This window comes from Teleopsis dalmanni, chromosome X (assembly GCF_002237135.1).
Source record: "Teleopsis dalmanni isolate 2A chromosome X, ASM223713v2, whole genome shotgun sequence".
NCBI classification, from domain to species: Eukaryota; Metazoa; Arthropoda; class Insecta; order Diptera; family Diopsidae; genus Teleopsis; species Teleopsis dalmanni.
In genome coordinates this window covers 13,990,863-14,004,712 of record NC_051848.1, presented here as the reverse complement: position 1 = coordinate 14,004,712, position 13,850 = coordinate 13,990,863, and the positions used below count along the sequence as shown (strand labels likewise).

Here is a 13,850-nt window from a genome sequence, read left to right as displayed (position 1 = left end):
ATATGCAATTAGATAATGTCAACATCACTTAATTTAAAATAATTTTCCTTATCATATACCATAGTATTTTGGTCGCACATTTACATCCATGGGTAATGTCTGCTTTCATACAGTTTAACAATGAGCTAAATAAAAGTCAAAGATTTCTAAGAGTTTTGGAGATATTGAAATAAAACTCATAAAGAGTCAAAGCTACATATAAATTTTTCCGAGAAAATCAGAAATCAATTGGTGGACCTTATCAGTCTTTTATATGCTTGCGATCTTCCTGTGACCGAATACCTAGAACAGAGAAATGTTGATCTGTGTCGATAACTTATTCAAAAAAAAAAGTTTCTTAAGAAGTCATATCATATACAGTTGCTATTTGCTTCTTATATACTCGTCTCCGAATCTCAGATTCCCATTGCATAATATATTAATTTTAATTAATATTAATTATAATATTTAACTAATTTATTATTCATTTATTTTGTCAATTATTTATTTCATCAATCATTAATTTCATCAATAATTTATATCATTATTAGTTTATATTGCCATTAATTTATTTCGTCACTAATTCATGTCCACATTATTCATATATATAATTAGAGAATCCCGACACCACTTAATTTAGAATAATTTCTGTTAACATATATCATACCATATTCCAATAAGCTTGGAAAGTAATTCGTCTTTTCATTCCATTTGACGATTAATGAAAAAAATCGATATTTCCAAGTGTTTCAGAAATTTTGAAGTTAAATTCATATAGATTAGAATAGATTTAGAAAAATTTCTGAAAAAATGATTAGCTGTCTATATGTTAGATCAAGAGATATCATACCAAATGGTAAATTAATGTTATACATCAAAATATTTCATTATATTTTTGTCAATCCAAGAACATGACTTATAAGAGATAACCAAAAAAAAAAAAACGGAGAGAACCTATCTGAGGTAGTAATTGCAGTAAATAGATTGAAAAGCTACAAATCACTTGATACCGAATGGATTACATCAGATATGTTTGAATTCAATCTTCGAATGACAAAAAAATTGGTTTTACCTATCAGTTCTGAATACTTTTTCAGAAAAATTTTTTTAAAATAAAATGAGCATCTTTTCAAAAAACTGAGACCATTATCATTATTGAAGGGTCATAAAACTTCTAAAAACTTCTAATAAAACTCTTTGAGACGCATTGAAACCAATGTTGAGTATTCAGCAAATTAGATTTCGCTCAAGCTGTCAATGACCTCAATGAGTTTGAGCACTAATCACAATAATTTCATTTACTTCATGCAATGACTATAAATTCGAGTTTGAAGTGATCACTAACTAGGCTTTCTCGATTGAAAAGTAAGCATTATTCTTATTGCATGAAAAACAATGACTGAGGTTAGTTGCATCTGAAAGAGGTATGCAATTGAGTATATTTTGTTTCCATAAATATTAAAAAGACTTTTAATTCAAACCGATTATTAGTCATTTTGTTTGAACAAACAAGGTAAAATGGATTGACATCAACTGCCGATGTAAGTAGAAATGCTTAGACGGACTCGAAGATAAACTTTACGGTGGTTTTTATAGCGGTTGAAATACCCCACTGTCTAGGCTTCCGAGCTTTTTTCCCAATCAAAAAACAAAAAAAACAAATATATATATGCTCCTCGGGGAGGTATGCAGATCTGAAGTCAATTATTGCTTAGTCTGATGAAGTGATAAACAATAATCAAGTTAAGGCGTAGAGAGGGATTTTGAAGAAGCCTCGCAGTTAATATGTTACCATAGAGAGTAAAAGTGCTCAACTGCACTGACTCAACTAGTTTCAACACAATATATACCATAGATGTACATCAGATTATTAGATTACATAACTGTTAAGTGGATAAGACTGTTTAAAAAAGATTTATTGCATTTTAAACACCTTAAGAACACCTTTTGACACATCTGCCCGTTTGAGGTGGAAGGCATTTATCATGAATTACTGAAATGCAAATGACTTGGAGGAAAAAATCGACAAATGGTGCATGGTGAAAAAAATTATCCCAGAGTGGCAAATGCACATTTGTGAAGGTAGCGATAAATGACGGGAAATACAGGAAGCAATGGTGAGAAGATTGATTCACTTCGCTCACGGAACTCGCAAGAAGAGTTCAGCAAGCAGTTTAATCGAGCAAGAGAGTGAGAAATTTCGCTGTCTCATGAAAAGAAACTGATGAACAAACCAACTGATGCTAGAGCCTTATGCTCATATCGTCCTCCTGACCTCACCATTTCATTCATATAAGATGATGGGAGTTGTTAGAGGTTTAACTTGCCCTCTGAGATAGGCTTTTGATGGTTTTCTCCCAATTTGAACACATACTTTACTACTCTTCGTAGATTTGTAACGGGTTGCATTTACAAACTTAACTCAGCGGAAACGGAAGAAGATTCAATTTCATTTGTTGTTTTCAGCTATATTTTTTCTTTACGTTTTAATAAATTTTGTTGAATCTTTCAAGAAAAGAGAGAAATGAAAAAGTCAAAGAACACATATAGTAATAAATAAAATATCATAAAAATTGTTTAAGTAAAGATATGATAAAAAGTTATAAGTACTAAGTGGAAGCAAAAAAGATGTCGAAGCATAATTATAAGTAAATAAAAGTGCAGAAAGAACACTTTCCTATTCACAAATAGAGCAATTAAAATTACCAAAAAATAGTAAAAATTGAGAATGAAAAAATAAAGTAAAATAAGTGAAATAATTAAGAGTTGAGGATATAATATTTAAAAAAAAATTTAAGCAATTTTTTAAAAAGTTTTTGCAAAGGATAGTCGTCCAGAACCACTTGTTGTGCATGCGCCCTAGAAAGGACACGCATTTACTGAAAACCTTGTGTTTTATTTGGTGTCTGTAGCTGCGGTCCTAGTAGCTTTAAGTCCTGCGTTGGCTGCTTTCGTTTTAATTTCAGTTGCAAGAAAGTATTTTGCTAAACAAATTAGATTTGCTTAAATTGCAACAACGACTGAAGGAACCAACAGCAATAAAAATAATAATCTTAAAATGTACAAGTGTGTCCTGCAGCATTTGGTGATATTTTTCTTCAGATACATTGTTATCCTTTGTGGTTGTTCTTCTATTTTTGGCTTCTATTTTTGACTTGTGCGTGCTTGAGCTGCAATTTTGCGGTGAAAGCTAGCCAAGAACGGCAGAACAGCGAAGAAGAATCACTAGAATAGTTGCTGATGTGGCTGCTTTGGTTTTGTGACGACTTGATGTCCTTGATGTTCTTGTGCATTTGATGCTTTTATATATCTTTCGAAAGGATTTCGTTGTGAGCCGAGTATCTATGCAAGTGTTTGTATGTTAGGTGCCATTTTAAATTTTAAATGTGCTGTGTGCGTTAAGGGCAAAAATAATGCCGCCACTGCAATTGCATTGTGATGTGCTGCATTGCAGCACTAAAGTTCATGCTGTTGCTGCCAAAGATATGGTCTGCAATTTTTCTGCTCACTGTCACTGTCGCTATAACAGATCAGTGTTATTGCAGTTGCAGTTGCAGTTGTAGTTGCCATTGCTTTTAATGCACACATTGCAATTGTTGACAATTCACAGCCTCACACATGTGAGCCCAATAAGGCGGGTACACGTATAGGTCACACATCTAATAAAAGCCCATTTATACGTTTTTGTAAGTGCAGGACTTGGACAATGGGTGTGTGTAAGTGAGAATATGCGAAGGTATGTGTTGGTATATAGATTTTTTGTGTGCGAGGTGTTATGGTGTCGGCGGCAAGACAGCTTGGCAAATAAAAACCATACAAATAAACTTTAAAGCAAAAGTTTTGTGTTGAGAAACAAATTTGAATTATTTATTTGGTTGAAGAGCCTTGAACTATGCTACGAAAAGTTTTCAAAAAAGGATATTATGTCAAGAAGTAGAAAAAAACTGTATGAAGTGAAGAGTAAACGTCCACTCTATGCTGCGTTTTGAGCTTTTTATATAATGAAATATTGCAAAAAAGATGAAAACCCAGAAAAGCAAAAAATATTAAGAAAAACATGAAAATAATTTGAAAAGCATTTCGGCTGAGCTTTGATGGACTTTTTGCAAAAATTTATTTACCAAGCACTTGCTTTTCATAGAGTTTTCCTTTCAGTTTTTTCTTTAGCAAGATTTTTATTAATTAGTGCGCTCTTGTGCTTCTGTATTTTTCGACTTTCAGCCAAAATTCACTACTCGAAATTTTTGAAATTTTTGAAGTTTTTCAACCTTTCAGTGCAATTGCAGAATATAAAAAAAAATTTCATACAAATTGCCAATAGTTTTTCTGCTTGATTTCTTGCACATACTTTTCTGGTACATATCAGGCATTATCTAGTGCAGTTTGCTGCAGTCATGCATTTTTCTTTTTTTTTTTGTTTGTTTTGTAACCATACTCATACCATCACAAATATATATAAATTCAATAACATTGCTACCTCTCTTTTTGCGAAAATAAAAATTCTATAGATTTTCGACAATTCTTACCAATCTGCCACAATCCTTCCTACCATTAAACTAGTTTATGAGTTTCTGATGAATTTTTAAAAATTTTCTGTATGGCTTCGATTGCAGTACTCTTCCCTATCGTACTTAAAAAAGGTAAAGTTAAGGCACATATAAGCACTCATGTATTAATAATATTATTTAATCCCATAAATGAATTTTTAATAGAATTCTTTATATTCACTTTAAAATTTTTTTTCTTAATTTTAAAGTTTTACAAATAAACTTTCTTTAACGTACTGGGTTTCTTTATATACTAATTGTAAGCATTGAAATTTAGCATTTCGTATTCCGTTATAGTTCTATTTATATATATAAATAACTAATCGATATTTATATATCGATTAAAAAATATAATAGTGCAATGTTAATATACCTCAAAGAACCATCCGAATAATGTTCTGTTGCAGACAGTTGGGCAGTTGGGATTTCACAATAGCATAGAATATAATTGAACGGGAACCCAACTTGAAGGGATAATAGAATAACATAGATCGAACTTATGTTCATATCAATGAATAATATTTAATAGTTAAATAATATAATTATATTATTGGAAAGGTAAAATTAAATGCATACTTAAATTGCAAATGAACCATACAATGAAGGGCTTCAGTAATCTGGTTAAAATATTAATTTTAATGACTTCACTTTACAATTACTAAGTTTGAATAATAAAATAGACAAAAGCTTATATATGTTAACACTCAGAAGAATGTTATACTTCGTGTTATACCCAGATCTTGAGAATTTTTTATAACCTTGTCAGTGATGCAGAAAATATGGATGGGAAAGTTGTGATTGTGAGACGCCCCTTACCAATTGCATCTAAAAAATAGTAAACATAGTTTGGTTGAACTTCAGGAGACAATACGGAGAATCCGAGACGAGCATCACGATTTTAATGCTAAAATTGCTGCATTATAAAAAGCGAGCCTGTCTTACTCTCCTTCTTATGTCTATTTAATTTGCTCTGGAATCAGTTCCCTCTGAACGAATTATATTAAAAATTTCGTAACCGTTTGAACTATAGACGCTAAGCAGATGGCGAGCTCTTTTTTTTAATTCAGTTTCTCACGCAAGTTTAGTTGAATCAGTAAGTTTCTTTCGTAGCTTCGACCTTCGCAACTTTCTGCTGAACTACTCCAGAAAATTAATCATAAATCCCTTCAGTACTTAGTCCAGTACCCTCAGGATGCAGTTCAGTTTTTCCACACAATTCCACTCTTCAGTTATGGATGTGAGAACATTCATCACAGAGCATATTCACAAGCAATGTCGTTCCATTTTTTTTTGACTTATACTGTCTTTTCTATATACAAGCGTGTAATACGGCTGTAGTTTAAATCACAATATCTTTATCAATCACTGAAATGGAATTTTCAGCATTTGTAGAAATCTATATTCATATCAATCGATGTTTTCTGCTCAATTTTCCTTTATTTTTGATACATATTTAAGGAAACATAAAAGTCCGTTCTTGTTCTGTGGTTAGAAATAAACTCAATTTCAATTTCCACACTAAGAGAGAGAAAGAGATAGATAGAATAGAAGAGATTGTAGACATACATATAAATTTTTGCTTAAAAGCTTATTTTTTTGAGATTTTTTTAAAATTGCTGTCGGACTAAAATTTCATCATATTAAACTTTATATTTGAAGCAGTGCTTAGAATATAACTTCAAACCCACAAAAATTGTGTTCTATTCAAAATAAATTCTTTTAACTGTAAATCAGGAAGAAGAGAAGGAGGTGGATTTTTTATAAAAGCTAAAACTTTCCTGCACAGCAACAATAATCTCATGACACAATAAAAATTCGATTAATCGTTGGCTATGTCTTTCTTAGGTATTCAGAGTTCAAAATCTTGAACTGATTAAAGTCAGCTTGTGCATATCCAGCCTTTGCTTCATCGTTTCTTTATATCAGCATCCCAAATCTTACCTTTTATATTTAACTCTTTAACTCTTAATATGTTAAGCTGGATAACATCTTGCAATGACTCATGATGGAGTTTAGCACCAGAATTAAAAGTTTAAATCTACACCACGTTCTATGTTTGTTGTAATCAAATGTCATAAAAATGTAAAAATTTGAATTAGTATTAAATTTTGAAACTTTTAGTTAACCACTTATCTATTTAACCCTTCATTCCAATTAAAGTTGGTCTGGGAGTGTTTTCAACTTCTCAAAACCCTAGCATCGAGAAACTATGTGGGTATCGGGACATGAAGGGCAAGAGGGCAATGAAATAGCAGACTCCCTATCAAAGAAGGGTGCATATATACCTTTCATTAGTCCAGAGCTCTTCTGCGGGGTGACAAATAGTTTTAGAAATAACTTATTATGTGAACGGGAGAACAAAATCTACTTGAACACTGGAGAGCCCAACAAGACATGCGGCAGTCAAGAAGTTTCATTGAACCTGAACACATCAAAGTTAATGCTATCCTTGGCCTTAGCAGAAACGATATTAAAATCTACACTGAACTTTTTAAAGGACACTGTAGACTTAATTGCCACATGAAGATTATAGGTGCGGTAGAAAGTGATTCCTGTCGACTCTGTAATGAAGAGGACAAAAACAGCAGTACATATCCTATGCAACTGCCCAGCGGCGGCAAGATGTAGGCTCGACTACCTTGGAAGCGGGAACTTAGTGCTAAATCAAATAGGTAAAATTAGGCCCACAGCAATTATGAGTTTAATAAATAGTGTAGATTTGAATCGCCTTTAGGCGCACGATAGATCTTTTAGGTCGGGCTGTATTCATAGCTTATTATTTAATGATAATAATAAACTAGTTAACCATTAACCATTTAAAGGAAAAAAAGAACATACCTGCGTTTAATTTTTCCTGTTATATACCTGTGAAAAGCATTCGTGAGTGTAAGTTTTCCCTCGAACAGATTAGTACAGATTTATTTTGTTTTCAATTAAATTAAATTAAATTAAATTTTAAATGTATTTTGGTTATACCATAACCAAATGAATTTAAGATTTTGAAATACTTTGATATCACACATTACCTAAATTATTTTGGCAATTTTTAGTTATATCTGAATATATGAATATCTTACGTTTTATGCAAAACATATATATAGAAATGAATAGAGGTCATTTAATGTGAAGTGCACTTAAGTATATTATGTGTTCATATTTGCATATTTACAGAAATACATAAATTTAATTTGAAATCCAAATAAAATGTAAAAAGCTTTAGATTGAATTAACAACATCGAAAGCGGAGATAAAAAATCTTTAAACATGCATGCAAAAGTGCCTGCAAACGGAACTAACTCGACTACACATTCAAGATTTTAATATAAAAATAATGATAAATTTGTATAAATACATAAATTGTTAGAGTTTCACACATAAGAAATAAAATATTTAATTTCATACTTAAACGATTTTCATGAGATGAGAAAACATGAGGAAAACACAAACCGATGTGAACTCAGTAAAATTAAATAAAATTTAAGTTTTGTTAGCAATCTTACAAATTTAAAAATTTAAAATTAAAAAAAAAAAAATAAACAATAAAAATATCAAAATGAATGCATGTAGAGAAAAAGATAGTAGAAGAAAGAAAGAAAAAATTAAATTAAAAATTAAAAATTAAAAAAAATAAAAAATAAAAAGACAAAAATGAAGAAAATAATAATAGAATGCAACCTTGTTGTTAGCACTGATTCTATGGTATCTCTACTTCCGGTTTCCGCTGGCATCGATTTGCTAAAAAATAGCCTAGCTAGATTGTCTAACCTCGCGCTAACCAGCGGTGATTTCTCCGAGTGCTCGGAATGATCTGAATTATCTTGTTCCGAACTGGCCGAACGATTGCTGTAAGACACAAACAAAGTTTTATAAAATAAAATAAAAAATGAAATCAAAATATAAAAAGCAAAATTGCTCTTACATTTTTTATGCATATAGATATACGTATATATATATATATATATATATATTTATATATAGATATACATATATATATCTATGTATATATTTCATTGTTTCACATTTAAAGTAATAATTAGTAAATAATTATCTCTTAAAAACTCTTCATAAGTTAGTTAGCGAGTTTGTTTTTGACTCTCTACTTACCGACTGTAAATCTGGCGACGATTCGCTGCAGTTAAGGCAGAAACATCGAATTCAATGGCCGAGTTGGAGCGTTTGAGTCCATTTTGCTTGTATAGTTTTTTCATGATGTGCTTTGCTTTTCTTTTGGTGGTTAAGTGCGTTAGAGTAAGCCAACATGTGAGTAGGGTTTGTGTTGGAAATCGTTGTAGGAGTTTGTGTGAGTTGAAGTGAGAGAGTGTAGTATGGAGTTAAAGTGGGTTAGGTTGTGTTAAAATGTCACAAATTGCGGAAGTTAAGTAAAATGAATAACAGAACAGAATAGACATTAACATTTTGGAAGAGATGAAGTAGATTTCAAACGAAAACTTGAAGAGTTTTCATTTAAAGTCAAATACTACCGTAGAAAAAATAAATTGTACAACTAAACAATTAGTGTGGAAAACAAGGGTTGTACTTTGTACTTTGATTTCCTTATTCTAGTTTAAGTTTATTTTAATTTTATTAGGAGATTTGCACTAGATCTGCACTATGACCAGACTTAGAGTATTTCTCACAATCTAATTTCCTCCATTAATTATAGAGGTCGACAAGCGATGCCTACATAGATACTTCTTTCGCTTATGAATCAATGCCGGGCGAATTCCGAGCATATGTTTTGGGGTCTCATTCTCTTGCTTACAAAGTTACTAAAAGTTCCATCAGAGTTCCCAGTTTTGTAATGGGTTAGTTCAACCTACAGTGCCCTGTCAGACATTCTGTGATGGTTTTTAAATTGTTTTTATTTAGCTATGTACAGTACTTAAATTCCTTTATGTCATTTGTTCCTATATGCAAATTCGATTGTAATAGCTCGGCTAGAATACGGCAGTATAGCTTTCTGAGTTTCAGTGAGGCTGCCTCTTTCCTGACAAATTTATCAGTAATTTTATTGCCGAAAATTCTAGTGTGAACCGGAATTCATATGATCCGTGCCAGAGTATTCTGCTCAAGTCAAACCTCATCCTTTAAATTCATATTTATTTGAGGAAGTATTTGAAGTGATATAGCCGCAAAGCAGTTTCCATTTCAAATTAACATTTTAGATAGCTAAAATTCTAAAGGTCTACCAGATTTCTTCAATTAAACTGCAAATATCTTCAGATCTTTCAGTCCACTTGTCAATTGGCTTTTAAGTCTGTAGGTCTGTTACCATTATAAACATATAAAGTCTACGTATGCTAATTTCATTACTAATTGGAAGTAGAAGTAGATAAATTGAAGTAAAAGCGCTGCACAATAAATTTTGTGGAGGATCCTCAGAAATTTTTGCTACATGACAGATTATCAAATACTACTGAATTTATTTTCATAGAGCATACAATATTAATGCCTTCAAATTCTTTGAGTTTGGTAAGTGAAGAAGACAATATTATTTCATTAAAAGTTCTGGGATTTTAATGGTGTTAAGTAATTTCATGAATGGGAATGTCAATATTATTTTTGATAAAAAATTCCTTAAATACAACCAATACTTAAATAATTGGTTAGGTTAGGTTAGGTTATACCGGTGATCCCTAGTGGATCCACTTAGGCCTATTGGCCCATTGTGATGCCGTATTAAATAATTGGTGATCCTATTAATTTATTTATGTATAAACGAATTAAATTTTGGATACATTAAAAAAATTGCATTTAAAAGTATTACCACACCATTTCATCAACCAAAATATATTATTATACGAAGAATTCAAAGAATACACTAACTATACAAAAAAAAATTTGCAACTTCAAGGCCCCACATCTCAGCTATTTATCTTTGTTGACATATAATAGACGTATAGGCATATAGCCTAAAGTTTCTTAAAATAGCAGATTTTAGCAAATTCCATTATCAAATCATGATACACAGGTAACTGTCTAGAAAGGATTCCTGAAACTACATATTTTACAAGATATTATATATCTTAAACTAGAACTTGACTAATCACCAAATCAACAAAAAACAGTTTAAGCCGTTTTTTAAAGAAATTAGCTGATTTTTTAAGTCACGCTCTTATATACTGTATTATAACTTAAAGTCAAAACCTGAAGTTATGCAAAGACATTAGTCCTATGTGCCGACTAAAAGCGATAGTTTTTATAATTTCTTTAGTATGGTTTTAAATAATCAACTCCATAACTCTATAACGAATTGCTTTTGTTGGACAATGGAGTATTATTTTAACTAATCGGACTAATTGGTCCGGTATTCTAATTGACAGCTGAGTTTTAAAAGTTCCATTAGTATAATGATATCGACTCTATGACAAGGATTTAATAACATGATTACCAGAAGAATTTTTTATAGTCAAATAAAAAATTTTTTTATACTTCAATAGGATTAGGTCTATTTCTTTCATATTTACCTTTGGTTCCACTCCATTTATATTTACCATTGTTTTTAAATGCTAACACCTATATCGTTTACATAAAATGGGTCCTATAAGAAAACTATTTTTTCCACAGTAGTATTTTCCAAATGAATCTTTCTTATTAAAGTACACATTTCAACTTACTTGTCCGAGACTGGTGGTTTGACAAATTGATCATGACCAGTGCACGCATTGGCACGATCCTGTGCACGATTCTGTGCGGCGGCCTTACTAAACTTAAACATGGTGAAGGATTTCTTAACGCTGGCAACCTCGCAGACACGTACAATTATTTTGCGGCTACTCTTGAAAACCGTATTTAGGGTTTTGTAAACCAATATCGACACGGATTTTGAGGTGTGCGGATGATGTGCGTTATTAGCGTTGCCAGCTGGTGGATGCAGTGTTGTTGGCAACGACTGCTGTTGCTTTAACTGATGCGCCGAATGTTGATGTTGCAGCTCCTGTATAACTTTCGATGATTGTGATCTTGTGATAACTTTTTGATTTTGTTGTTTATAATGTGTTGTTGATAGTAGTGATTGCGATTGTTCCTGTTGTTCCTGTTGTAGTTGCTGTTGTGGTTGTGGTTGTTGTTGCAATTGTTGTGATTGCGTTTCCTTTGATAACTGCAACTGTAATTTTGACTGTTGCTGTTGCTGCTGCTGTTGCTGATGTTGATGTGTAGACTGTTGCTGTGATTGACGACAACTGATGATGACTTCGTCAGAGCACACCGGATGTGGTGGCGGTACTTCACTTGTGATATCCTTGTGGTTGCAGCAGTTGTTGTTATTGTAATCATTTACAAGACGTTCAATTACAACAAATTCGTTTTTCAACATTGTTAAAAAAGTGTTGTTGTTGGGAATTTTGTTTCAGTTGTTTCGTTTTTTTTTGCAGTGTTGTGTGTGTTTTGTTGTGATTTTTTTCAGTTGGAAAAAGAAACAGAAAAAGAAGAACATTTTTAAATGTACGCAAAAATATTTTACATTATAAAACTAAAAAAAAATCACAGTAAAAAGCAGAATTTTGTTTTTGTAATTGCTTGCTTCTCTTTTTGTTTATTAATTTTTTTTGTTGCATTTATTTATTGTTTTTCACATAAAAAGAAAAATCATACAAGAAAATTGCGCACTTGCAGCCGTTAAAATTGTTGCACTAAAGCCACTGAGCATGAGGAGATTTGTGGTGGAAGGGGGTGCATGTGTAACATTAATAACTTCCTTTTTGAGTTTCAAATGAGATATGTTGTGGGTTACTCTGGTCATGAAGTGGAGGTGAGTGGTGGGGAGGGGGTAAGTGATACTAACAGTGACTGTGATTCTAACAGTGATTGTGGGTGTTGTGTTATTGTGATTATATTGAAAATTCTATTTTATATGTTATTCTTTTGTGCTTCGCTTTTAGCTTTTTTAACTGTTAAATTACTGCTTTGACCTTTCATCAGTAAGCAAAAATCTCGAAAAGTCAAAGTGATTGAACTTTAACCCAGTATGGGTTTTTGCAGAGTAAAAAGAGTCGTTTTTTATGAAACTTAATCGCAAGTCATTGTACTTTATGCACTTTACGCTCTAAATTCGCCGTTAAACGATTTTTTCTGTGTTCTTTGTGCTTTGCTTTGATGTGGCAACACAGAAAAGTGTTGCGAGTGGTGCTTTTTTTTTTTTAAATGAAGTATTAAATTGCGTTGGTTTTTCACATTTGACTGTTGTTGTTTTTAAATGTTTTAGTTTTTATATGTAACGATAACGATGGTTATAAATGTTATGTTTGCTTAAAGTTATTATATTAAATTTGTTTAATTTTTGGTACAAATTTTGCTTGCATTCAAATTAAAACATTTGGAAATTTGCCATCACAAAAGCATTTTAAATATTTACGCATTTCCTCAAACAGAAAAAAATGATGTTATTAAATAAAAGTCATAAAAAATAAATTGTTTATTAATTAAATTATAATTTAATTAATTTTGCAATTAAAATCAAATGGAACATGCTTCGATTATTGCTTATGATTCAAAATACTTTGCACGCTTGCTCATTTAGGAATACAAAATGTAAATTGCAGCCAATACAGAAAATTCCATTAACTCATTAATTAAAAAATTAACAAAAATAAATGTAACTATAATTTTAAAGAAAAAATTTAAATAATCAAAATGGGAAATTAATGTTTTAATAATTATATCGAACGATAAATGGACTTAAAATGATTTTGCGCTTTGCTATTTGATGAATTTAATGCCAATTACCTTAAAATTATTTTAAAATATGAATTTATTAAGTTTAATTATTGAATTTATTGAAAAGTGATTAATTGCGAAAATGCTTGATTGATTGATTAGTTGTTTGACAGATTGATAGACTGATTGGCTTAAAGTTTGATTGACATATTGCTTATCAATATAAGGTTGCTTAGTGATAACGAGTTTTTGCAACACATCAACATATATATAATGACTTAAGCTTGGTTTCAATACCTACCGAGCGTCGGAATAATACTTGTAAGACTCCAATACATGACACCTAAATCAGCAGTACACTAAAGTTTTTTAGTAGTTTTTTTTTATATGAATATTTTATATAGAATATTTTGAGAATATTTTACATTTATATTTATAATTATTTTTCACTTTTTAAATAGCCGAAGCATATATTTTGGGCTGATTTCCATTTCTTTATGTTAGTAAGCATTTTTGCATTATTTTTATATTTAAATGTTTCAGTATATAAACATATTATCTGCAATATTTATTATTAATATTTCAATTAAATATTATAAATAAATTTTAACTTTAAACAATAATAACACACATATTTTTTATATTCTATTCCCGTAAGATACATTA

General features: G+C 30.9%; 1 protein-coding gene across 1 annotated transcript in view; it reads right to left on the bottom strand.

Annotated features, from left to right (window-relative positions):
- The window catches only part of LOC119687945, a 64,346-nt gene that overhangs the window by 25,702 nt on the left and 24,794 nt on the right, over window positions 1-13,850 (bottom strand). The window contains exons 3-5 of the mRNA XM_038102507.1: window positions 11,144-11,769; window positions 8,631-8,750; window positions 8,202-8,369 (exon numbers count right to left, since the gene is read on the bottom strand). Coding sequence (XP_037958435.1) covers window positions 8,202-8,369; window positions 8,631-8,750; window positions 11,144-11,769 — 914 coding nt within the window. The remainder of the gene's footprint in view (window positions 1-8,201; window positions 8,370-8,630; window positions 8,751-11,143; window positions 11,770-13,850) is intronic.